The 27,322-nt window shown below is 47.5% G+C and overlaps 1 protein-coding gene across 1 annotated transcript in view; it reads left to right on the top strand.

Annotated features, from left to right (window-relative positions):
- RESF1 (retroelement silencing factor 1) overlaps positions 1–19,061 on the top strand; it is a 44,582-nt gene extending 25,521 nt beyond the window's left edge. The window contains exons 2-5 of the mRNA XM_038767698.1: positions 1,455–1,518; positions 3,886–9,510; positions 16,537–16,614; positions 18,336–19,061. Coding sequence (XP_038623626.1) covers positions 3,921–9,510; positions 16,537–16,614; positions 18,336–18,496 — 5,829 coding nt within the window. The 5' untranslated portion in view covers positions 1,455–1,518; positions 3,886–3,920 and the 3' untranslated portion in view covers positions 18,497–19,061. The remainder of the gene's footprint in view (positions 1–1,454; positions 1,519–3,885; positions 9,511–16,536; positions 16,615–18,335) is intronic.
- Positions 19,062–27,322: the final 8,261 nt, after the last annotated feature.

Here is a 27,322-nt window from a genome sequence, read left to right on the forward strand (position 1 = left end):
ACAGTAAGCACTCAATAAATACACCTGAAAGAATGAATAAGCTAATCAGGTTGAACACAGTCCCTGTCCCACGTGGGGTGCACAGTCTTACTCCCCATTTTACAGACGAGGAAACTGAGGTACAGAGAAGTGAAGTGACTGGCCCACGGTCACACAGCAATCATGCGGCAGAGCCGGAATTAGAACCCAGGTCTTTCTGAGTCCCAGGATCATGCTCTGTCTACTAGGATATGCTGCCTCTCTTCAGCCGTGGTATTCCCCTAGTTGTGATGCACGTTTTTTGGTTTTGTTTTGTTTTTGTTTTTTGCTTGTTCTGTGTTCCAGGGTGAATGCTTCGTTTAGCTTGCTATCATGGTGGTAAGGAGTCTTGGCTCAACTAATTGCTTGCTGTGGGAACTTGGGCAAGTGCTTGGAGAAGCAGCATGGCTCAGTGGAAAGAGCATGGGCTTTGGAGTCAGAGGTCATGGGTTCAAATCCCAGCTCCACCAATTGTCAGTTGTGTGACTTTGGGCACTTCTCTGGGCCTCAGTTTCCTCATCTGTAAAATGGGGATTAAGACTGTGAGCCCCACGTGGGACAACCTGATAGCCTTGTATCTACCTCAGAGTTTAGAACAGTACTTGGCACATAGTAAGTGCCATCATTATCATTGTTATTATTATCCACAAGTTTACAGCTGATCACCTTGTAAGCTCCCCAGCGCTTAGAACAGTGCTTTACTCATCCCTCCCTCTGCTCTATCCCCCCGTCTCACAGCACTTGTGTATATTTGTGCACATTTATTCTATATATATTAAGCGCTTAATAAATGCCATCGTTATTATTATCATTATTATTCACTTCTCTGGGCCTCAGTTACCTCATCGATAAAATAGGGATTATGACTCAGCCCCCTGTGGGACATGGACTCTGTCCAACATGATTACCGTTTATCTACCCCAGCGCTTAGTACACTGCCTGGACGTAATAGTGCTTAATAAATATCACTAAGAAGAAAACAAGATGGAACACTATTTTTCAGTATTTTAATGGTGCCTGTAAAGAGCCTACTCTGTTCCAGGTGCTGTATAAGAGCTTGGGCAGATAAAAGCTAATCAGGTTGGACACGGTTCCCGTCCCATATTGGGGCTAAATCTGAGGGAGGAGGATTTAACTGAGGCACAGCAAAGTGAAGTGACTTGCTCAAGGTCACGGAGCATGCAAGTGGAGGAGATGGAATTGGAATTCTGGTCCCCTAAGGAATTATTTAGCTCTGGTGGCAGTCAGAACCACCTTTTTTTGGTTGGTAGGGGCAGGTGGATAATCCAGAGCACAGTAGTAGTTACAGAAAAAGACGTACAGTTTGTCATAACTAATGAAGTAGCCTGCTCCCATTTCCAATATTGGTGCCAGGCAACTGCTGTAATGTTTGTTTTTAAGTTTTACTTAAAGCCATTAACTGTTTGTTTTGGCAGACGCGAAGGTGGAATGACATTCGTGACAGGAGATCGTCTGACACAAGTTTACCTCAAAAATCAGGTAAGAGAAAAGAAAACGCAAATGGACTGGAGACCTGCCATAGAGCATTTAGAAAAGATGTGAGAAAGTTAGATGAGGTTCTTTTCTAGGCAGCGAAGTTGGATGGATGTTGGCCCGAGGATGGAAGGGGTGACGACCTAAGACCATGAGCCCTATTGAGGGACAGGGACCGTGTCCAATCTGATTTGCTTGTACCCATCCCAGTGGTTAGTACAGTGTCTGGCACATAGTAAATGCTTAAAGAATACCGTTATTGTTGTTGTTGTTATTCTTAGTGTATTCTATGTCAAAAATCTGCCTGGATGTAACTCTTCATTGAGAATCTTTTTGCAAGACTGGGGTTTCTGTTATTCAGAAGCTTCACCTGTTTAGACTTTGTTTGGGTCAGAGCCATTAGGATCTTGGGGAAAACATTCAGTGGCTCCCCAAATTTGGTAGGTAATAACTTGGAATGTACCAAAATAGACCCCCGTGACCACAATCTAGTCTTTCATTCGTTCAATCAATCATATTTTTTGAGCGCTTACTGTGTGTAGAGCACTCTACTAAGCACTTGAGGGTATAGTACAACAATAAACAGACATAGTCCCTGCCCACCACAAGCTTACAATATAGGTTTCTTCTCACTGTGCCTCATTCTTGCCTGTCCCGCCGTCGACCCCTGGCCCACATCCTTCCTCTGGCCTGGAACCCCCTCCCTCCAAACATCCACCAAGCTAGCTCTCTTTCTCCCTTCAAAGCCCTACTGAGAGCTCACCTCTTCCAGGACGCCTTCCCAGACTAAGTCCCCCTTTTCCTCTGCTCCTCCTCCCCTCCCCATCGCCCCCACTCCCTCCCTCTGCTCTATCTCTCTGTCTCACAGCACTTGTGTATATTTGTGCATATTTATTCTACTTATTCAATCAATCAATCAATCGTATTTATTGAGCGCTTACTGTGTGCAGAGCACTGTACTAAGCGCTTGGGAAGTACAAGTTGGCAACATATAGAGACAGTCCCTACCCAACAGTGGGCTCACAGTCTAAAAGTCTTATTTTATTCATGATGTGTATATATATCTATAATTCTGTTAATCTATTTTGATGCTATTGATGCCTTTCTACTTGTTTTGTTGCCTGTCTCCCCCTTCTAGACTGTGAGCCTGTTGTTGGGTAGGGATTAATAATAATAATAATAATGGCATTTATTAAGTGCTTACTGTGTGCAAAGCACTGTTCTAAGCGCTGGGGAGGTTACAAGGTGATCAGGTTGTCCCAAGGGGGGCTCACAGTCTTCATCCCCCTTTTATAGATGAGGGAACTGAGGCCCAGAGAAGTTAAGTGACTTGCCCAAAGTCACACAGCGGACAGTTGGCGGAGATGGGATTTGAACCCATGACCTCTGACTCCAAAGCCTGTGCTCTTTCCAGTGAGCCACGCTGCTTCTCGTTGCCTCTATCTGTTGCTGAATTGTACTTTCCAAGCACTTAGTACAATGCTGTGCACACAGTAAGCGCTCAATATATAGGATTGAATGAAGGAATGCTACCACCATAATCTTTTCATTCGGGATCAGCTCAAGTTCCCTGTTCCTGAGGTCAAGTTTTCACTACAGGCCTAAGAGGGGTGGGGCAGCACTATCAATCAAGTAATCAATCATATTTATTGAGTGCTTACTATGCACAGAGGACTGTACAAAGAGCTCGGGAGAGTGCGACATGGCAGAATTGGACGCCCTCCCTGCCCTCAGTGAGCTTCCAGTCCAACAAGCTGTCGTCTCTAGATTGTAAGCTCATTGTGGACAGGGAATGTGTCTGTTTATTGTTATACCATAGCCCCTCAAGCGCTTAGTACAGTGCTTGGCACACAATAAGCACGCAATAAATATGATTGAATGAATGAATGAATGAATAGCAGTTCCAACCTGAAGCTGGCATTCTCCTGCTAGAACATTGTTCCCATTGTCGGCAACAGTATAGAAGGAGAAAAGTTAATAATAATAATAATAATAATAATAATAATAATAGTGTAGTATTTAAGTATTTATTTATTAAGGGTTTACCATGTGCCAGGTGCTGTTCTAAGTGTTGGGGTAGATACAAACTGATCGGGTTGAACACAGTCCCTGTCTCATGAGGGGCTCACAGTCTCTATCCCCATTTTACAGATGAGATAACTGAGGCCCAATGAAGTGACTTGCCCAAGGTCACACAACAGACAAGTGGCAGAGCCGGGATTAGAACCCAAGTCCTTCTGACGCCCAGGCCCGTGCTCTATCCACCAGGCCACACCGTTCCTCATTTTAGACCACTGGAGTGGCAGCTCGAAAGAGAGAAAAAGAATCTGAAAAATATCTATAGGTGTTTATATATATATTTTCCTCCCTCAGACCTCTCACTCAATGTAGAATAAACCGGCACAGTGATGGCATGGAATATGAAACCACAAGATAATATCGTTCTTCCGTCCTATTCTGAAAGTCAGTCATCGTTTTTGTCCCAAGCCTTAAGAAGCCCACCGGTATATTCTCAAAGGAACACATTCACCTCTCAGGGTCCTTGTACCGAGCCGAGAAGCCCCCAAAAGATATTCATGTACTCGGCCAACATGAAAGGCATTTCACAGCCATCGCAGTATCCAAATGTGGCTGGCTACCCGCCAGCTGGGCAAGCGGCAGCCCGGGAGATGCCAGGGATGGGAACCATCGTCTCGCAGAGTTCAGCGAAGAGAACGTCTCTTCAGTGTATTAAAATGCCCAAGTCCCATCATCAGACCCCACAGGTGCCACTGGATAATAGACAGAACTCTTGGACCAACCCATCTTTGAATGAGCCAGGTCATTTCCCCGTCAGGCCACCCGCCGGGTCTTCTCAAAACGGCCTCGGATTCGGCATTCCGAACGCCATTCCTCCACAGAATCAGTACGTGACACCGGTCGCCTATCCCGCGCCACCGCAGGTGCTGGCTTTATCGCTTCCCTCGAGGTTTTCCACCCTGTATCAAGGAAAACCCGAAGCGAGCGGGTCTTCGGTAGAGCTGCAGGTGGGCTGGGCGGGCCAGTGCAATCCGAACGGGCCGTCTGACTCTCAGGAGCACAGAGCGGTGTCTCTCGCTCCACCCGGTCAGTATCCCAGTACTCTGCAGGGCTCGGGGATCCATCTGCCTAACCAGAACGTCCAGAAAGAAATCCCCCTGGCCCCGTCCACGATGCAGACCGCACACGGGCAGAATGTCAATCGCAGAGGGGCCGCTCCTCCCAAGCCGTACGCCCTGACCCAAACCCAGCAGTACATGGCCGTCCAGATGGTGATGGAGATGAATGCCAACAACCCTCCTCGTTATTGCTCCAGGTTTGCCAATCCAAAGCTTTGCAGCGGGCAGCAGTTGGCCGAGCCTCTGGCCGGCGAACCCCTCCGCAGCCCTCAAGGTCTCCTGGTGGACGCGAACCCGTTCTTTCAGCCTCACTGTCAAAACACGATCGGATATAGTCCCGCCGCGGGAAGCCCGTGGTCTTCGAACGGGAACGTGAGGCCGAAGCCGCCCTTTCACGAGCCGGTCAGGCCGGCCGCCGAAGGCGGGAACCCGCCGCGGAAGCCCGTACCGGAAAGGCCGAAGGGCCCCGGGGCCGGAGTGATTCCGGAGCCGCCCGTGAGGCCCGTCCCCGGGCCGGGCAGCCAGTTGGGAGCTTCGGAAGTCCCATCCGCCCCGTCTAGAGCCGGGCTGATGAATCAAGGCAGAGGAGGGTTGGCTTGGGATGCTCCATGCGGGGGAGTCGTCGGCAGTTTAGAAGGCTCCGGTGACTCTAAGGCAGGGATGACAACGGTAACGAAGGAAGGGTTGGCGAGCGACGTTAGGAAATTGCTAGCCATGAGAAATGAAGTCGTAAAGTTCGCCAGGCAGATTAAAATGAAGAAAAGCCTCTTGATCGCCAAGGGCGGCGAATCTGTCGCCGCCACCTCTTCACTAGACGGTCCAAAGATCAGCCCCGGGCTCACCTCCCAAATCGCTGCCGAAGGTCAGACGTTTCCACAGACGACGACCCCGAGCCCGGAATGTCGGCTTTCCACAGAAACGAGATCGGGACCTCCGCACTGGAGAAATCCCGCCAGTATTCAAGGATCTAGCAGCCACGGACGAATCATCCAAGACAGCGGTTCTGTTTTGCTTAATTCTGTCATTTGTGACCAAGCACCCCGATCGGACCAGATGAACCTGTCTTTGGAGAAAAATTCAGCATTGGGACAGAAGATCTTATCGAGCTCCAACCCTGCACTCAGGACCCCAGAGCAGACGGCGGTTTCCCCGTGTTGTGATATCGACAAAGTCGGCCCTTTGGACAGAGGTCGACAGGGACTAGTGGCGGAATCTGCACAAGCCTCTGGCCAAGTCCTGCTGAAAAGAAAAGAGTCCTTGAAGAAAGACATCGTTTCCTGTAATAAGTTATTGGCCAATCTTCTTCAGAGTAAGAGTCCAACTTACTCTGATGGCATTCACTTCTCATATCCGGGATTAACGGGCCCGAATGAAAAGATTCTCCTCTCGCAATCGAACTATTCCGAAGTGGACGGGCAAAGCACAGTTACCGATCAGCAGTCAGGTGAGAAAACCGGGGTCGCTCCGAACGCTTGTAACAGCAGTCCGGGGATTTCAGCCGCGGCTGGGTCTCTGGTCGTTCCCAAGGCTTGCTGTCAGGTGGATAACAACACCTATTCCATGGAAGAGTTGGCAGCTTGTCTCGCTCTTTGGAAAAGGGCGCCTACAGAGCCCGTTGACATCCCAAATCGAGAAATCCCCATCGCTTCCGGTCAGGCCCCGTCACCTTTGGAAGGAAGGCTTAATGAGTGTCCGGGCCCAGGTTTGGAAAACCTGCCAAATAAAGTCCTCAAAGATGCAGGTGACTCCATTCTGTCATCCGTGGTTGTTTCCGGTGTGCCCAGGCCCGAGCCCGTGAGTTCTGGTTTGGCCAAAGGGGTGGAGCTGCAGGTCGCTGTGGTCTCTCCCTTGATCGTCTCAGGGGCCAAAGGGCTGGCCGACCCCCCACCCAAACCCGAAGAACCTTTACACGAAGCAGTATATCCGGTCATTCAAGAAGGCAGCGTATGTAGCTTGCAGGCCCACCTTCAAGAGAAGGATGTGACGGTCCTGTCGCCCCGGGCTGGCACCGAGAGACGACAGGGAGAAACCGATACCTCACCGCCGGAGTCTATCGCCGTTGTCAAAACGTTCGGTGCGCCGGTGGACTCGGTCGTGTCAGCGGGCGGATACGTAGGCGTGCAGGGAACTGTAAGCTCCAATCGCTCCGGGGGCATCGAGCTAGAAAAGTCGGGCCAGTGGGTTCCGCGGCAACCAGTCGGAATCGAAGAAGACCACCGTTTTCACCACCTAACCTCGAGCACCTCAGGGGAGAACCAAGAACAGCGGGCTCTGACCAAATTGAAAGAGACCGATGCTCTGACATCAGATGGCGACTCGCTGCAGATTGCCAACGTCTGTTCTCTCGTAGAAGGCGGCATATTCTATAACTCCCAGTTAGCCCACATCTTTGGCTCCGATCCTCTGACAGAGACGGAGGACCCGACTGCCTCAGTGGGTGACGGCGCGGTTCTCGGTACCAGCGCTCCGAGACCGTTGGACCCGGGGAAACTGGGGTCCGACCGGCCAGTCGTGGGGTCTGAAGAGCAGAGCGGGTTGCCGTTCCCCAACCCCTTCTCTGAAAGTCCCTGCCTTGCAAAGTCGTCCGGAGTTTCAGAATCGGCTGTGTGCCTGAAGCCTCGAGATCCGACTGCAGTACAAACAATTCCGAGCATTAAGAACACAGGGAAACCTGCATGTGAAGGATCTTGCTCATTGATCCAGTATCAGCTGGATCTTCCTCTTGAAGAGTTGGCCGTCTTACCCGATAAAGATCGCCATCCAGGTCGTCTCTTCAGTCCAGATGAAAATCTCATGTGGGAGAGCCATCTGACCATGCCCGATGAGGTGCCATCTATAAAATACCTCGAAGACCAGCTGTCTGAACTTTTAAGAGAGTTTCCTTACGGTCTCGAAAAGTCACACCCGCGGAAAGTCCCCAAAACGGAAAACCCAAAACCCTCCGAGACGCCCGCGAGAATGGTGAAGGATCCAGATTCTTGTTGTCTGAGAAACATAGAACCCGGGGACCCATTAAACCAAATTCAGATCGTGATTTTGAATTCAGAGCAAGTGAAGGAACTGTTCCCTGAACCTACGGAGCAGTCACCAGGTACAGAGAAATCAGCAGGCTCTCCCAGTGAAGGGTTGACTCCCGAAAACCGAGACCGAGACATTCCTCGTCTACCACTTACAGACCCCGTGACCTCTGAGGCAGGGGACGATGAAACTCGCGCATCAGACGGCTGGGCTACTGTTCAAGGGGGCGGGCCCCATTCCTCGTGTGACATTAGCCGGGCTGACCTGTCAGAGAAAAAGAACATCAGTGACCAGTGTTTCCAGTCGGAGGTTCTCAACCATCCAGCGGGATACCCGATGGACGCCGACAGAGACGTCCCTGTTACTGAAGGGAAAAGTCCCACGGAAAATAACTTCCACACATCTGGGGAATTGCCGGAACAGAAGCAACATTCCCCTGACGGGGGACACGGACAAATAAGATACCCACCAACTATCCGGAGCGAGGATAGGCCTAAAGCAGAACACGACGGATCATCGAAAACGGAGTTAGAATCCACTGCTAAGGTGCGGTCCCGTGACAAAGAAGTAGGCTCAGAAAAAGTTCTCAAACCTTGGAAAAAGAAAAAACTTAAATTCCACGAAGTAACTTTTACGGGAAAAGAAGTCAAACGTCACAAAAGGGTTGCTAAAGGCCCCACACAGGAGGAAACCTCAACAAAACATTTTAACCCTTCAAATGGGAAGGAAAAAGGAGTATTTTCCTTGCAAAACAAAGACTTTCACAAAAAAGAAGCATCTTCAAGAGAAGAGGCATCTTCGAGAGATGTGGCATCAGCAGAAAGCTTCAAACTGGGGCACGAAGCAAAAAGTCATTCCAAATTCAGTCTGGAACAGAAGAAGAAGTCCGAACCATCTAATAATGTATTTGATTGGGAGAAGGGGGAACACGACAAACTAGAACAGAACTCAGGTCAAATAAATGAGTTGAAGTCGAGCAGCAACGAAACGAACAAGATCGTGGGAAAAAAGTTATCGACAGACGTGACACCCGTCGACTCGGAAAAGGCTACGCAGAGTAACACAGTGAGGACTCCCAGCATAACGTCAAATTCTTCCAGCTATAAGGATATCTCACGTAAAACGAATAGAGTCTTCTCTTCTCAAGGGTACTTAATGAGGCGAAAACGTAAAGAAATGATCAGCAAGCAGGACTCCAAGAAAAACCACGAATGGGAAATGAAGAGAGCCGGCCATTCGGCTACCGAGAAAGTCTGGCAAAATAAATTCACCTTTAAACTAGTGAACTGTGGGAAACCCAGCGAAGGACATGTCACGTGGAGGTGCAAGAGACAGTTAGAGGCACTGACACACCGGAGTAAAAGCATTCACTCTCACAGAGTCAGAACGCAGTCAGACGCAGAAAAGAACTTCACCAGAAAAGTCAGAGCAAATATAGGGGAGAAGAAGCTGGGAAAAACATACTCCGAAAACAGCGGCAAGCCCGATGCCGATTTACTCTGCTTAAATAAAAAAGTTAAGTTTAACAAAATGCCTCTTCAAGCAAATGAGCCCAAAGACCAAAAGAAAGTGTATCTGAACCGAGTGGCTTTTAAGCGGACTGCCCAGGAAAGTATCTGTTTGACAAAGTTAGACTGCTCGCCTGGGAAATCTCTAGGGAGAACAAAGTCGGCTAGTGAGTCAGAGACGGGGTCCGATGGTAAACCCTGCTTCTCTTCACCTGAGAGGCCAAGAATGCTGGAATTTAAATTGTGTCCCGATGTGCTGTTGAAGAACGTGAGGAGTGACCAAGAAGTTCCAGAGGAGAAGACTTTTCCCAGGAAAGAGCAAGCCCCCGTGGAAGGTTCGTACTTTTTTCTCATTTGAGTCTTGCTCTTCTGACATGGTGGGCGTGGGGGCATCCTTACAGAGCATCTCCTCCTCCCCGCCGTTAAACAAAACAGGGCCCGGCCCCCTGGCCGTGGAGAGTCCTGTGTCGGGTGTTCACAGACCGTTCCTGTTGCGTTGCGGTAGGCGCCGTATGAATACAAGTGAAGGAACGAATCTAAGGGTAAGAGAGGGGACTGGGACAGGCGACCAGCAGAGATTAAACAATCCGAAAAAACAATCTAAAAGACAAGGACATTGGAAAACACGCAAAATAAAAACAAAAAGAGAACAACACGCTCAGTTTAGCACTCTCCACTCTACCAGATTCATTTCTGTATCTTTCTATGGGCAGAATTCCCACCACTGTTATTATTCATTCATTCGTATTCATTGAGCGCTTACTATGTGCAGAGCACTGTACTAAGCGCTTGGAAAGTACAATCAGCAACAGATAGAGATAATCCCTGCGCAACAATGGGCTCACAGTCTATAAGGGGGGAAACAGACATTAAAACAGGTATAAATAGGCATCAATAACATCAATATAAATAAATAGAACTATAGATATATACACATCATTAATAAATAGAAAAATAAATATGTACATGTATACACAAGTGCTGTGGGGCGGGGGGATAAAGCAGAGGGAGTGAGTCGGGGTGATAGGGAGGGAAGGAGGAGTAGAGGAAAAGGGGCACAGTCTAGGAAGGTCTCCTGGAGGAGATGAGCTCTCAGTAGGGCTTTGAAGGGGAGCCCAAGCCCGGGCTGGCGGGACAGGTGAGAACGAGGCCCAGTGACGAGATTAGCGGCGGCAGAGGAGTGGAGGGTGCAGGCTGGGCAGGAGAAGGAGAGAAGGGAGGGGAAGTAGGAGGGGGCGAGGGGATGGACAGCCTTGAAGCCGAGAGTGAGGAGTTTTTGCTTCACGCAGAGGTTGATAGGCACCGCTGGAGACTTTTGCGGAGGGGAGTCACGTGCCCAGAGCGTTTCTGTAGAAAGATAATCTGGGCAGCTGAGTGAAGTATAGACTGAAGCAGGGAGAGACAGGAGGATGGGAGATCAGAGAGGAGGTTGATGCAGTAATCCATTTGGGATAGGATGAGATTGAACCAGCAAGGTAGCGGTTTGGATGGAAAGGAAAGGACGGATCTTGGCGATGTGGAGGTGAGACCGGCAGGTTTTGGTGACTGGATGTGTGGGGTGAAGGAGAGAGCGGAGTCCAGGATGACACCAAGGTTGCGGGGTTGTGAGATGGGAAGGATGGTAGTTTCGTCCAGAGTGGTGGGAAAGTCAGGGAGAGGACAGGGTTTGGGAAGGAAGATAAGGAGCTCAGTCTTGGACATGTTGACTTTTAGGTGGCGGGAGCACTGTTGCCAACTTGTACTTCCCAAGCGCTTCGTACAGTGCTCTGCACACAGTAAGGGCTCAATAAATATGATTGAATGAATGAATCCAGATGGAGATGTCCTTAAGGCAGGAGGAGATGCGAGCCTGGAGGGAGGGAGAGAGGACTGGGAGGAGATGTAGATTTGGGTATCATCCTCTTAGAGATGATAGTTGAAGCCGTGGGAGTGAATGAGTTCACCAAGGGAGTGAGTATAGATGGAGAAGAGAAGGGGGTGAAGAACTGACTCTTGAGGAACCCCTAAAGCTAGGGGATGGGAAGGGGAGGAGGAGCCTGCGAAGGAGACGGAGAATAAACAGCCAGAAAGATAAGGAGAACCAGGAGAGGACGGAGTCAGTGAAGCCAAGTTTGGGTAATGTGTTGAGGAGAAGGGGACAGTTGGCAATGTCAGAGGCAGCTGAGAGGTCATGAAGGATTAGGATAGAGTAGAAGCCATTGGATTTGGCAAGAAGGACGTCATTGGTGACCTTTGAGAGGGTGGTTTCAGTGGAGTGGAGGGGACGGAAGCCAGATTGGAGGGGGGCCGGGAGAGAGTTGGTGGAGGGGAATTCAAAGCAGTGAGAGTAGACAACTTGCTCCAGGAGTTTGGAAAGAAAGGGTAGGAGGGAGACGGGGCGATAAATGGAGGAGGCAGTGGGGTCAAGGAAGGGTTTTTTAGGATGGGGGAGACATGGGCAAGTTTGAAGACAGAGGGGAAGAAGCCGTTGGAGAGTGAACGGTTGAAGGTGGAAGTTAAGGAGGGGAGGAGCAAAACGGGTGAGAATTTTTATAAGGTGAGAAGGAATGGGGTCCAAAGTGCAAGTGGATGGAGTGGCACTTGAGAGGAGGGAGGGGAAGATACTGCTGGGAAGGATGGGAAAGTAGAGGAAGGGGTCGAGGTGGGGGCGATGGGAAGGGGGAGGGGTGACATTGGGGAGCTCAGACCTGATGGTGTTAATTTTCCTAATGAAGTAGGTGGCCAGATCCTTGTGGGTGAGGGAAGGAGGAGGGGGAGGAACAGGGGGCCTGAGGAGGGAGTTAAATGTCTGGAAAAGCTGACGCGGGTGATGGGCATGGGTGTCAGTAAGGCCAAAGAAATAGTTTTGCCTGGCAGAGGAGAGGGCAGAGTTAAGGCAAGAAAGGATGAGCTTCTAGCCTGTGAGCCTGTTGTTGGGTAGGGACCGTCTCTATATGTTGCCAACTTGTACTCCCCAAGTGCTTAGTACAGTGCTCTGCACACCGTAAGCGCTCAATAAATACGATTGAATGAATGAATGAATGAACTTGAGCTGGACAGCGTTGGCCTGGTGTTTAGACTTCCGCCAGCAGCGTTCAGCGACTTAAGAGCAAAGAAGGCGGACAGTGGCTGTGGGTTAGTGGTGTGAGAGCGACAAAGGGATAGGGGAGCCGTTGAGTTAGAGAGGGTGGAGTTGAGAGAAAGAGTGGGTAGGGAGGCTAGGTGGGGTGCGATGCGCTGAGAGAGATGAATGGGGTCGAGAGAGCGGAGGTCTCTGTGGGGGAGCATTCATTCATTCAATCGTATTTATTGAGCGCTTACTGTGTGCAGAGCACTGTACTAAGTGCTTGGGAAGTACAAGTTGGCAACATAGAGACGGTCCCTACCCAACAACGGGCTCACAGTCTAGAAGGGGGAGACAGACAACCAAACGAAACATGTGGACAGGTGTCAAGTGGTCAAAACAAATAGAATTAAAGCTAGATGCACGTCTTTAACAAAATAAATAGAATAGTAAATATGGACAAGTAAAATAGAGTAATAAATCTGTACAAACATATATACAGGTGCTGTGGGGAGGGGAATATCGATTAGAGTTTGTTTATGCTGTGGCCTAGTCACGCATTCTAAATAGAATGGGTTTGTTTGTTCATTTGTATCGAACCGCAACTGAACTGTTTCAGCTTCTACTGTATGGCTTGGTGGCTTGCGTAATTCTTCATTGGAATATTAAGGCTTCAACAGGAACTCTGCATCGCATTTTTGCCTGAAGGACTTTGTTAACTTTCCTGGGTCAACCATGCAAACAAGTCTCCCGATGTGGGACTTGCTGAGCCAAAATGCACTCATGGCAATGAAGGGTTGTGAAAAGCAGCAGGGCCGAGGGAAGGAGCCCAGGCCTGGGCGTGAGAGGACTTGGGTTCTAATTATGGCTCTACCACTTGACTGATGTGTGACCTTGAGCAAGTCACTTTACTTCTCTGTATCGGTTTCCTCATATGTAAAATAAGGATCCATAAGCTGTTCTCCCTCCCCCTTAGATTGTGAACCTCTTGTGGGATAGGGACGACATCCAACCAGATTAATTTGTACCTACTTCAGGGTTTAGAACAGTGCTTGACGTGTAGTAAGCGCTTAAGAAATACTGTGGTGGTGGTGTTTTTTTATTCATTCATTCATTCAATCAATCGTATTTATTGAGCGCTTACTGTGTGCAGAACACTGTGCTAAGCGCTTGGGAAGCACAAGTTGGCAACATATAGAGATGGTCCCTACCCAACAGCGGGCTTACAGTTTATCATCTGTCACTCACTGCCCACAACTGTCCCACCCAGTTGGGCTGGTTACGGTGAGCAGAGCCGCCATGTTAATAATAGTAATAATGATAATAATAATGGCATTTATTAAGTGCTTACTATGTGCAAAGCACTGTTCTAAGCGCTGGGGAGGTTACAAGGTGATCAGGTTAATCCCCATTTTTCATATGAGGTAACTGAGGCCCAGAGAAGTGAAGTGACTTGCCCAAAGTCACACAGCTGACAATTGGCGGAGCTGGGATTTGAACCCATGACCTCTGACTCCAAAGCCTGGGCTATTTCCACTGAGCCACACTGCTTGTTAGGAAACTAAATACCGGAACTTTATTGTCTATGATCTCGTCTTGCCATTTGATATTGATTCTGGCCCGCAAATGACCCCGGTGGAATGTCCCTGGTTGCCGGATCTGAACCTGTCCCACCTGGGGCTCACAGTCTTAATTCCCATTTTACAGATAAGGTAACTGAAGCACTGAAGTAAAGTGACTTGCCCAAGGTCACACAGCAGACAAGTTGGTGGAGCCAGCCAAGGTCCTTCTGACACCCAGGCCCAGTCTCTATTCAGTAGGCCATGTTGCGGCTTCTGCTTCTGCCTAGGTAACAGAATTCGACCTCAGGTTTTAGCTCTGTATTGCCAAGCGACAGTTCTGGTTCCGTGTAAGGGTTTCCTGGTGTAGACGGATACAGCACCTCAGTCTCCTTCGGTCATCTTGTCCTCCCCGACGACTGGCCGAGTGGGTGAAGCAGAGGACAACCCGTACCGACATCTGCATTCAGGAATTTGAGGTGGAACATTTCCAGGACTCTGGATAATGTCCCAAGTCTGTCGAGCTGGAAGAGCTTCCCAAAAGCATTACAGCGTCTCTGACACGGTCTCCGAGTACAAGTTGAACTGGGGTCTGCCTCACTCCATACCATCTCTATATGTTGCCAACTTGTACTTCCCAAGCGCTTAGTACAGTGCTCTGCACACAGTAAGCGCTCAATAAATGCGATTGAATGAATAAGCAGAGAAGCAGCGTGGCCTAATAGAAAGAACACAGGCCCAGGAGTCAGAGGATCTGGGTTCTAATCCCAGCCCCACCACATGTGACCTTGGGCAAGTCCCTCAACATCAATGTGCATCAGTTACCTCATCTATAAAATGGGGGTTAAAGATGTGAGCCCCTTGTGGGACAAGGATTGTGTTCAACCTGACTAATAATAATAATGATGGTATATATTAAGCGCTTACTATGTTCAAAGCACTGTTCTAAGCACTGGGGAGGTGACAAGGTGATCAGGTTGTCCCACGGGGGCTCACAGTCTTAATCCTCATTTTACAGATGAGGGTAACCGAGGCCCAGAGAAGTGAAATGACTTGCCCAAAGTCACACAGCTGACAAGTGGCAGAGCCGGGATTTGAACCCATGACCTCTGACTCCAAAGCCCGGGCTCTTTCCACTGAGCCACGCTGCTTCTCCAAGCTCGTATCTCCCCTGGCACTTAGTACAAATACCTTGAACAAACAGTAGGAAAAGAGTCAGACAGGGATGGACTCGACTCCCCCCCGGCCAGTATTCCCATCCCAAAGTGGCCTCGGAATCTTGGTGAACTTTTCATGGCTAGCAAACCTGCCTAGGAGTTTCCAGTGTCCAAATCTGCCATTTTTTCAGAGGCTTTGGTCAAGCCTGTGGGTAGAAATTCCAGCTTCTGTTCTGTGCACTTTCCCTGCATCGGTGCTGAGCAAAGACAATATCCTCTTCGTCACGTGGTGTTCAGAATTTATTTATTTTAATGTCTGTCACCCCCCCACCAGAGTGTCAACTCATGGGCAGGGAATGTGCCTGTTCATTGTTGCATTGTCTTCTCCCAAGCGCTTAGTACGGTGCTTGGCACACAGTAAGCACTCAATAAATACGATCAACCGACCGACTGAATCACTTAAAGTCACACTGTGACTGTGGAAGCATCCAGTCACTGATATTATTTGGCAGGCAATCCTCTCTTGCCGGCAGCGGAGAAGAGTGAGACCCTTTGATCGCGCTGCGATCTGATCAAATCTGATCTTTCACCTTTCGTCTTGCACAAGTTCAGTCAGGTGCTTTCAGCAGCATTTGGGAAACTCGAAACTTGAAAACTGCTCAGAATCTGAAATGGTGAAACGATCCTCCAAAGTGCATTCTTGCTGATCAGTGACGCTATAGTCTGGGGTTAACTTGAAATCATTCAGAAATCTTTAAAATTAGTATGGCATATTGATCATCAGTGAATGGTATATAGTGAGTGCTTGCTCTGTGCAGAGTGCTGCGTTCATTCCATCATATTTGAGTGCTTAACTCTGTGCACAGCCCTGTACTAAGCACTTTATTTTACTTGTACATATTTATTCTATTTATTTTATTTTGTTAATATGTTTTGTTTTGTTCTCTGTCTCCCCCTTCTAGACTGTGAGCCCACTGTTGGGTAGGGACCGTCTCTATCTGTTGCCAACTTGTACTTCCCAAGCGCTTAGTCCAGTGCTCTGCACACAGTAAGCGCTCAATAAATGCGATTGAATGAATGAATGAACTTGGAGGACGACAATATAACAATAAACAGACCCATTCCCTGCCCACAATGAGCTTACAGTGTAGCCAGATAGACATTAATATGAATAAATGACAGTGCTGTAATAAATAAGTGCTGTAAGCATATGGAAGTGTGCAGTCCAGCGGAATTAGCAAATACGTTCCCTTCCCATAAGGAGCTCTGAGCAGTATAGCATGTTTAATCTCTTAAGCAACATAAAAGCATATTCTAGAGGTTGTCGGACTCTGTATTAATGGTTTTTTGAGGGGGTGAAACCCATCAGTGAGACTGTAGATGTTCTCCTGTTGACTGTAAACTCCAAGCCGACAAGTGTAACCCCTAACCAACTCTGTTGTGTTGTACTTTCCCAAACGCTTACTACAGTGCTCTGTGCAGAGTGAAGTGCTCAGTGAATACATTGATTGAGGAGTATCATTTTCGGTTGGGAAAACCGGCGTCTGGGAGTGCCATGGGCCCCTTTCAAGCACTTGAAAATAAAGCTGTGTTCCTTTCCAGGAATCAAAAGTACGAAAGAAGATTGGCTAAAGTGCAGTCCCCAGAAGAAAAGGAAAATAGAAGCAGCCAAAAACCAAGGTAACCTTAGGAGAAGCACTGACAGAGCCATGTGATAGAAAAGCAGCATGGCCTATTCATTCATTCAATTCATTCAATCGTATTTATTGAGCGCTTACTGTGTGCAGATCACTGTACTAAACGCTTGGGAAGTACAAGTCAGCAACATATAGAGGCGGTCCCTACCCAACAACGGGCTCACAGTCTAGAAGGGGGAGACAGACAACAAAACGAACCATGTAGACAGGTGTCAAAACAGAATAAATAGAATTATAGCTATATACACATCATTAATAAAATAAATACAGTAGTAAATATGTACAAGTAAAATAAATAGAGTAATAAGTATGTACAAATATATACAAGTGCTGTGGGGAGGGGAAGAGGGTAGGGCGGAGGGTGGGGAGGGTGATGGGGAGGGGAGGAGGAGGGGAAAAAGGGGGTTCAGTCTGGGCCTAGTGGAAAGAGCCCAGGCCTGGGAGTTGGAGGACTGAAATATGGACTGTCATAAGTCATGCATTTAAGAGGAGTATTTAGAGAATGGCATGGGGTGGAAATTGAGCAGCAGTGTGGTCTAGTGGTTAGAGCACAGGCTTGGGAGTCAGAAGGATCTGAGGTCTAATCCCAGCTCTGCCACTCGCCTGCTCCGTGATCTTGGGCAAGTGACTTAACTTCAATATCATCGTCATCAATCGTATTTATTGAGCGCTTACTGTGTGCAGAGCACTGTACTAAGCGCTTGGGAAGTACAAATTGGCAACATAACTTCTTCATGCCTCGTTTCCCTCATCTGTAAAATGGGGATGAAGACCGTGAGCCCCATGTGGGACAGGGACCGTGTCCAACCTGATTAGTCCGTATCTACCCCAGTGCTTAACAAGTACCATTAAAAAAAATCCACACAGTGGCAATCTTCAGCGTTGGTAGCCACACACTGTGGCTGATGAGTTTAAATCACAGCGGCCTATTTTAACTATGGGTGAAGGGAACCACTGGAGTCTTCCCACCTCTTCCCAGCTTCCAACCTCCCCCTGTCCCCGGATAAGTGACTTTAATGCTCTGGGCCTGATTTGCCTCATCTGTTAAAATGGGGATTAAGACTGTGAGCCCCATGGGGGACAGGGACTGTGTCCAATCTGATTAACCTGTGTCTCCCTGTGTTTAGAACAGTGCTTGGCACTTGATAAGCGCTTAACAAGTCCCATAATTATTATTACCTCTCGTCAGCATTTCTTTCATGCCTAAGGCGGCAATCACCTAGGCCCCAGCTTGGATTGAGGGTGGCAACGATGGGGCCTCCTCCAGGAGGCCTTCCCAGACTGAGCCCCTTCCTTCCTCTCCCCCTCGTCCCCCTGTCCATTCCCCCATCTTACCTCCCTTCCTTCCCCACAGCACCTGTATATATGTATATATGTTTGTACATATTTTTTTACTCTATTTATTTAATTTATTTGTACATATCTATTCTATTTATTTTATTTTGTTAGTATGTTTGGTCTCTGTCTCCCCCTTTTAGACTGTGAGCCCACTGTTGGGTAGGGACTGTCTCTATATGTTGCCAATTTGTACTTCCCAAGCGCTTAGTACAGTGCTCTGCACATAGTAAGTGCTCAATAAATACGATTGATGACGATGATGATGATGGGGGCGAAGGGTTATAATTCAGCCAGCACCAGAGCACAGGGATGATTGTTCCTAAGGAGCACCAAGCTGGACTGACAAGGATTTCCTCTTTCCTTTAGATGACAGCCACCCACCTCTTCCAAGAACACCCAAGAGAAGTTTCAGCGGCAGCGACATTACCCAAGGCTCAGCGACGGACTCGAAGGCCATGTTTCAGACGTTCAAGAAGTTGTACATGGAGAAAAGAAGCAAGAGCCTAGACAGTAGCCCCACCACGTGATCCTCGCTGCCTTAGAGCCATTTGTCCACCAGTGATCTGGTCTCTGATACAAGTCTCCCTCCAAAAGCCAAATCCGTTGCTGGCAACGGATAGAGTATTGCCATACAGAGATCTAGCAGCCATTAAATGAATCTTTGTGTGTCGTCTACAGTCTGTTATTTAACTTTTTAGCAGCTTCTGTTTTTGTTGCCGGTCGGGTTCGTTTGTGATGACGGTCCACAGAGCAATAGGATGACATCACCGAGACTGTAAAGATTTATCGGACTGATCGTAAAGTATTTAAGCTTCTGCCTCATTTAAGGAAAGCGGCGCCGGGAAAGACACTTTGAATCTCAGCTTCCAGTTTACTGTCAAAACATGCTGACAGATCGTGACCATCTGCCCTCTTCAATTAGTAACCGTAAAAGCATTCTTACATCCTACATTGGCAAGATTCTTTTTTTAAAAAAAAAACCTACTGTGAAATTTAAAGTATTGTCTTTGTTGAATCTTTTGTTGAGATGCCATTTTTGTACTGTATTGAATTTTGAATTCAATCCTGTATTTTTTTGATTTGTTTTTTTTTACCTGTTAAACTTATACACTGAATACGAGAGTTGTGGACAATGTTTAAATACACACTACTTTTCATACCTGAAAGTAAACCTTTATTTTGAAAGATCAGAAGTTTGGCATTTAATTTTGTATTACAGAACACTTTTACTGAGATACCTGTCTGCAGCAGGAAAATAAAACACTAAGAAATGGTTCAGGAAATATTCCCCAGATAAACATTTCTAGATACCCAGTGTCTACTTAATGAGGGGATTTATGTTTTGCCCATTTTGGGATGATGTACACATGGGAAGGTAGAGGTGAATTGAGTTGGAGGTTCTTTGAGGATACTGAATAGATGAATCGGTGGTATTTATCGCATGCTTCCTGTGTTTAGAGCTCTGTACTGAGTGTTTTGAGAGTACAAACAGAAGAAGCAGCGTGGCTTAGTGGAAAGAGCTCGGGCTTAGGAGTCAGAACTCGTGGGTTCTAATCCTGGCTCTTCCACTTACCTGTGTGACTTTGGGCAAGTCACCTCACTTCTTTGTGCCTCAGTTGCCTCATCTGTAAAATGAGGATTGACTGTGAGCCCCACGTGGGACAACCTGATTACCTTGTGTCTTCCCCAGCACTTAGAACAGTGCTTGGCACATAGTAAGCACTTAACAAAACCATCATTACAAGACAGAGTTAGTAGACACATACCCTGCCTACAGAAAGCTTACAGTCTAGAAAGACAGGTTCCTTGCCTACAGAGAGTTTACGGTCTAGAGGGGAAGACGGATATTAAAATGCTGAAGGCTTTGAGGATCAGCTTAACTTTGTGGCTTTAGAAGTCATGAGAAGAGCATTCATAGTAATACTAATTATGGTCCTTGTTAAGCACTTACTAGTCTCTTTTGCGGGCTCCGCCTCCCCCTCCCATCCCCTTACTGGAGGGGTTCCTCAAGGGTCAGTTCTTGGTCCCCTTCTGTTCTCTACACTCCCTTGGTGAACTCATTCGCTCCCACGGCTTCAACTATCATCTCTATACTGATGACACCCAAATCTACATCTCTGCCCCTGTTCTCTCTCCCTCCCTTCAAGCTTGTGTCTCCTCCTACCTTCAGGACATCTCCATCTGGATATCTGCCCGCCATCTAAAACTCAAAATGTCCAAGACTGAACTCCTTATCTTTCCTCCCAAACCCAGCCCTCTCCCTGACTTTCCCATCACTGTTGACGGCACTACCATCCTTCCTGTCTCACAAGCCTGCAACGTGGTGTCATCCTCAACTTCGCTCTCTCTCTCACCCCTCATCCATTCCGTCACCAAAACCTGCCGGTCTCACCTCTGCAACATCGCCAAGATCTGCCCTCTCCTCTCCATCTAAATCGCTACCCTGCTGGTTCAATCTCTCATCCTATCCCGACTGGATTACTGCATCAACCTCCTCTCTGATCTCCCATCCTCCTGTCTCTCCCCACTTCCATCTATACTTCACGCTGCTGCCTGGATCATCTTTGTGCAGAAACGCTCTGGGCATGTTACTCCCCTCCTCAAAAATCTCCAGTGGCTACCAATCAACCTACGCATCAGGCAAAAACTCCTCACTCTCGGCTTCATGGCTCTCCGTCACTTCACCCCCTCCTACCTCACATCCCTTCTTTCCTTCTCCAGCCCAGCCCGCACCCTCAGCTCCTCTGCTGCCGCTAATCTCCTCACCGGGCCTTGTTCTCACCTGTCCCGCCGTCGACCCCCGGCCCACGTCCTCCCCCTGGCCTGGAATGCCCCCAATCCCTCTGCCCATCGGCCAAGCTAGCACTCTTCCTCCCTTCAAAGCCCTACTGAGAGCTCACCTCCTCCAGGAGGCCTTTCCAGACTGAGCCCCCTCCTCCCTCTCCTCCTCCCTACCTCCTCCCCCTCCCCACAGCACCTGTATATATGTTTGTACAGATTTATTACTCTATTTTACTTGTACATATTTACTATATTTTATTTTGTTAATATGTGTTGTTTTGTCGTCTGTCTCCCCCTTCTAGACTGTGAGCCCGCTATTGGGTAGGGACCGTCTCTATATGTTACCAACTTGTACTTCCCAAGCGCTTAGTACAGTGCTCTGCACACAGCGCTCAATAAATATGATTGAATGAATGAATGAACAGAACTGTTCTAAGCGCTGGGGGGATACAAGGTGATCAGGTTGTCCCACGTGGGGCTCGCAATCTTAATCCCCATTTTCCAGATGAGGAAACTGAGGGAAAGAGAAGTTAAGTGACTTGCCCAAAGACACACAGCCGATAAGCGGTAGAGCCGGGATTAGAGCCCAAGCCCGAGCTCTTTCCACTGAGCAGCGCTGCTTCTCTGAGAAATGAAGTGACTTGGCCAAGATTACACAGCAGACGTATGGCAGAGGTGGGATTGGAACCCAGGTCTTTCTGACGACTCCCAGCTCCGTCGTCTATACGCTGTGCCAAACTGCCTCCGCATTGACAAGTACTGGTTTCTGGAGTAGGGGCTGGAAACTAGGAATTAAAGTGAGTGGGTGGGTGAGTTTGATGATGCAGCTTTGGAATGATGTGTCTGCAAACTCTATTGCACTTTCCAGAGCTGATAGTACAGTGCTCTGCAGGTGGGGAGTGCTCAATAAATTTGAGAGGTGAGAGATGATTATTTTAATAGTGGTATATATGTATATATGTTTGTACATATTTATTACTCTATTTATTTTACTTGTACATATCTATTCTATTTATTTTGTTAGTATGTTTGGTTTTGTTCTCTGTCTCCCCCTTTTAGACTGTGAGCCCACTATTGGGTAGGGACTGTCTCTATATGTTGCCAAATTGGACTTCCCAAGCGCTTAGGACAGTGCTGTGCACACAGTAAGCGCTCAATAAATACGATTGATGATGGTAGCTCTCAAGTATTTCCTAGTACTCATTGCGGACAGAGAAAGTGTCTGCTAATTCTGCTAGAGAAGCAGCGTGGCTCAGTGGAAAGAGCCTGGGCTTTGGAGTCAGAGGTTGTGGGTTCAAATCCTGGCTCCGTCACTTGTCAGCTTTGTGACTTTGGGCAAGTCACTTCACTTCTCTGGGCCTCAGTTCCCTCATCTGTAAAATGGGGATTAAGACTGTGAGCCCCCCGTGGGACAACCTCATTACCTTGTAACTTCCCCAGTGCTTAGAACAGTGCTTTGCACATAGTAAGTGCTTAATAAATGCTGTCACTATCATTATTATTATTATTTTACTGTGCTCTCCCAAATGCTTAGCACAGCCTAGTGGATAGGGCACAGGCGTGGGAGTAGGAAGGAGATGGGATTAGACCCACTCGTCTGCTGTGTGACCTTGGGCAAATCACCTTACTTCTCTGGGCCTCAGTTCCCTCATCTGTAAAATGGGGTTTAGACCAGGAGCCCCACGTGGGACAGGGACTGCGTCCAACCCAATTCAGTTATATCCACCCCAGCGCTTAGTACAGTGCTTTGCATATGGTAATAATAATAATAACAATGATGGTATTTATTAAGCGCTTACTATGTGCCAAGCACTAAGCACTTAGTACAGTGCTTTGCATATGGTAATAATAATAATAATAACAATGATGGTATTTATTAAGCGCTTACTATGTGCCAAGCACTGTTCTAAGCGCTGACGGGGATACAAGGTAATCAGGTTGTCCCACATGGGGCTCACCGTCTTAATGCTTGGAGAAGCAGCATGGCTCAGTGGAAAGAGCCTGGGCTTTGGAGACAGAGGTCAGGGGTTTGAATCCCGGCTCCGCCAGTTGTCAGCTGTGTGACTTTGGGCAAGTCACTTAACTTCTCTGGGCCTCAGTTACCTCATCTGGAAAATGGGGATTAAGTGCTTTGAAGGTAGACGTAATGGTCTCCCACCCTCTATCTGTGGGAGTCCTTCAAGGTTCAGGTCTGGGTCCCTTCTGTCCTCCGTCTACACCCATCACCTCGGAGAACTCATTCGCTCCCACGGTTTCAATTACCATCTCTACGCAGATGATTCCCAAATCTACCTCTCCAGCCCCAACCTCTCTCCTTCTTTGCAGTCTCACATTTCTTCCTGTCTTCAGGACATCTCTATTTGGATGTCCTGCTGACACCTTCCGCTCCCCCTCCCTATCCCCCCGCCTTACCTCCTTCCCCTCCCCACAGCACCTGTATATATGTATATATGTTTGTACATATTTATTACCCTATTTATTTTACTTGTACATATTTACTATTCTATTTATTTTCTTTTGTTAATATGTGTTGTTTTGTTGTCTGTTTCCCCCTTCTAGACTGTGAGCCCGCTGTTGGGTAGGGACCGTCTCTATATGTTGCCTCGTCCCCCTTGTCCCTCTCGTCCCCCTCTCCATCCCCCCATTTTACCTCCCTCCCTTCCCCACAGCACCTGTATATATGTATATATGTTTGTACATATTTTTTTACTCTATTTATTCAAATTATTTGTACATATCTATTCTATTTATTTTATTTTGTTAGTATGTTTGGTTTTGTTCTCTGTCTCCCCCTTTTAGACTGTGAGCCCACTGTTGGGTAGGGACTGTCTCTATATGTTGCCAATTTGTACTTCCCAAGCGCTTAGTACAGTGCTCTGCACATAGTAAGCGCTCAATAAATACGATTGATGATGATGATGATGATGTTGCCAACTTGTACTTCCCAAGCGCTTAGTACACTGCTCTGCACACAGTAAGCGCTCAATAAATACGATTGAATGAATGAAATACAAGATCATCACGTCACAGATAAGTCTCTGTCCTACTTGGGACCCACGGTCTAAATAGGGAGGGGAACAGATATTGACTCCCCATTTTACACAGTAAGCGCTCAATAAATATGATTGAATGAATGAATGAACAACCTGATCACCTTGTAACCTCCCCAGCGCTTAGAACAGTGCTTTGCACATAGTAAGTGCTGAATAAATGCCATCACTATTAATCCCCATTTTACAGGTGAGGTAACAGGCACAGAGAAATTACGTGACTTGCCCAAAGTCACACAGCTGACAGGTGGTGGAGCCGGGATTAGAATCCGTGACCTCCGACTCCCAAGCCTGGGCTCTTTCCACTGAGCCATGCTGCTTCTAGTAAGAGCTTAACAAATACCGCAATTATTACGATTATTATTAGTAGTACTGTGATGTGCACATAGTAAGTACTAAGTAAATGCAATTGATTGATATATGCCAAGCACTGAAAATGAGCACTGAGAGCAAATCCCTCTCCCCCTCCCCATCCCCCCCCGCCCTACCTCCTTCCCCTCCCCACAGCACCTGTATATATATTTGCACAGATTTATTACTCTATTTTACTTGTACATATTTACTATTCTATTTATTTTATTTTGTTAATATATTTTGTTTTGTTGTCTGTCTCCCCCTTCTAGAGTGTGAGCCCGTAGTTGGGAAGGGACCGTCTCTATGTGTTGCCAACTTGCACTTCCCAAGCGCTTAGTACAGTGCTCTGCACACAGTACGCGCTCAATAAATACGATTGAATGAATGAAATACAAGATCATCACGTCACACATAAGTCTTTGTCCTACTTGGGACCCACGGTCTAAATAGGGAGGAGAACAGGTATTGACTCCCCATTTTACCCAGTAAGTCCTCAATAATAATAATAATAATGTTGGCATTTGTTAAGCGCTTACTATGTGCAAAGCACTGTTCTAAGCACTTGGGGGATACAAAGTGATCAGGTTGTCCCACGTGGGGCTCACAGTCTTAATCCCCATTTTACAGATGAGGTAACTGAGGCTCAGAGAAGTTAAGTGACTTGCCCAAGGCTACACAAGCAGACATGTGGCGGAGCTGGGATTCGAACCCATGACCTCTGACTCCAAAGCCCGTGCTCTTTTCACTGAGCCACGCTGCTTCTCTAATGAATTTGATTCTCAATGAATTTGATCGATTAGAGATGAGAAAACTGAGGCACAGGAAAGTTAAAGGCGAAGCAGCGAAGCATAAGGTTAAAAGTTAAAGTTAGGGATAAAGTTAAAAGTTAAGGAGGCAGCACGGCACAGTGGATAGAGCATGGGCCTGCGAGTCAGAAAGTCATGGGTTCTAATTCCGTCTCTAGCCACTTGTCTGCTGTGTGACCTTAGGCAAGTCACTTCACTTCCCTATGCTTCAGTTCCCTCATCTGTAAAGTGGGGATTAATAATAATAATGATGGCATTTATTAAGCGCTTACTATGTACAAAGCACTGTTCTAAGCTCTGGGGAGGTTACAAGGTGATCAGGTTGTCCCACGGGGGGCTCACAGTCTTAATCCCCATTTTACAGATGAGGGAACTGAGGCCCGGAGAAGTGAAGTGACTTGCCCAAAGTCACACAGCTGCCAATTGGCGGAGCTGGGATTTGAACCCACGACCTCTGACTCCAAAGCCCGGGCTCTTTCCAATTAGCCACGCTGCTTCTCTTGTCACACTTGTCAGCAGTGTGGCTTGTCAGCAGGCTTGAGAGTCAGAGGTCATGGGTTCTAATCCTGGCTCCACCAGTTGTCTGCGGTATAAGTCACTTCACTTCTCTGTGCCTCAGTTACCTCATCCCTAAAACAGGGACTAAGAGCGTGAGCCTCATGTGGGACAACCTGATCAGCTGGCATCCACTCAAGCACTTAGAATAGTGCTTGGCACATAGTAAGAGCCTAACAAATACCATTATTATTATTATTATTATTAATTCACTTGCTATTCACTTCTCACTCAGATCCACAGTACTTAAGCTCCTTGTGGTATATTCCTACCAACTCTCTTGTATTGTACTCATTCAAGCTGAGAAGCAGCATAGCTCAGTGGAAAGATCCCGGGCTTTGGAGTCAGAGGTCATGGGTTCAAATCCCACCTCTGCCACTTGCCAGCTCTGTGACTTTGGGCAAGTCACTCTTCTCTGGGCCTCAGTTCCCTCATCTGTAAAATGGGGATTAAGACTGTGAGCCCCACATGGGACAACCTGATCACCTTGTAACCTCCCCAGAATTTAGAACAGTGCTTTGCACATAGTAAGTGCTTAATAAATGCCATTATTCCCAGACTGAGCCCCCTTTTTCCTCTCCTCCTCCCAATCCCTCCGGCCCTACCTCCTTCCCCTCCCCACAGCACCTGTATATATGTTTCTACAGATTTATTACTCTATTTATTTTACTTGTACATATTTACTATTCTATTTATTTTATCTTGTTAATATATTTTGTTTTGTTGTCTGTCTCCCCCTTCTAGACTGTGAGCCCGTTGTTGGGTAGCGACCATCTCTATATGTTGCCAACTTGTACTTCCCAAGCGCTTAGTACAGTGCTCTGCACACAGTAAGCGCTCAATAAATACGATTGATTGAATGAATGAATACGATTGAATGAATGAATGTTAGTACAGTGCTCTGCACATAGTGAGCACTAGATACGGTCGATTGGTTGATTCAGTATCAAGCCCATTGGCAAGCTCCTTGTGGGAAGAAACCTGGTCTGCTGACTCTGTTGTACCCTCCCAAGTGCTCAGCACAGTGCTCTCCACATAGAAAGTGCTCAATAAATACGATTGATTGATTGGTCTCCAGGCTTTGTCCCTGCAGGTCATTACCTTGAATCTTCAAAATTAAAAAAACGAATTGACCACTAATTCAAATACATGCCCAATTTCCACAAATTGCTAACTTTTATAATATAATATAATGGTACTTAAGTGCTTACTGTGTGCCAAGCACTGTTCTAAGCACTGGGGTAGATACAAGCTAGTCAGGTTGGGCATGGTCCCTGTCCCACATGGAGCTCACATGCTTAATTCCCAAGCCCGGGCTTGGGAGTCAGAGGATGCGGGTTCTAATCTCCGCACTGCCACTTGTCTGCTGTGTGACACTGGGCAAGCCACTTAACTTCTCTGTGCCTCAGTTACCTCAGCTGTAAAATGAAGATTTGGACTGTTAGCCCCATTTGGAATAACCTTGTATCTTGTACCTTGAGAAGCAGCGTGGCTCAGTGGAAAGAGCCTGGGCTTGGGAGTCAGAGGTCATGGGTTCTAATCCTGGCTCCACCATGTGTCAGCTGTGTGACCTTGGGCAAGTCATTTAACTTCTTTGGGCCTCAGTTACCTTATCTGTAAAATGGGGGTGAAGACTGTGAGCCCCACATGGGACAACCTGATCACCTTGTATCTCCCCCATAGCTTAGAACAGTGCTTGGCATTCATTCATTCATTCAATTGTATTTATTGAGTGCTTACTGTGTGCAGAGCACTGTACTAAGCGCTTGGGAAGTACAAGTTGGCAACATATAGAGACGGTCCCTAC

The sequence above is a fragment of the Tachyglossus aculeatus genome, chromosome 2 (assembly GCF_015852505.1).
Source record: "Tachyglossus aculeatus isolate mTacAcu1 chromosome 2, mTacAcu1.pri, whole genome shotgun sequence".
Lineage (NCBI taxonomy): Eukaryota > Metazoa > Chordata > Mammalia > Monotremata > Tachyglossidae > Tachyglossus > Tachyglossus aculeatus.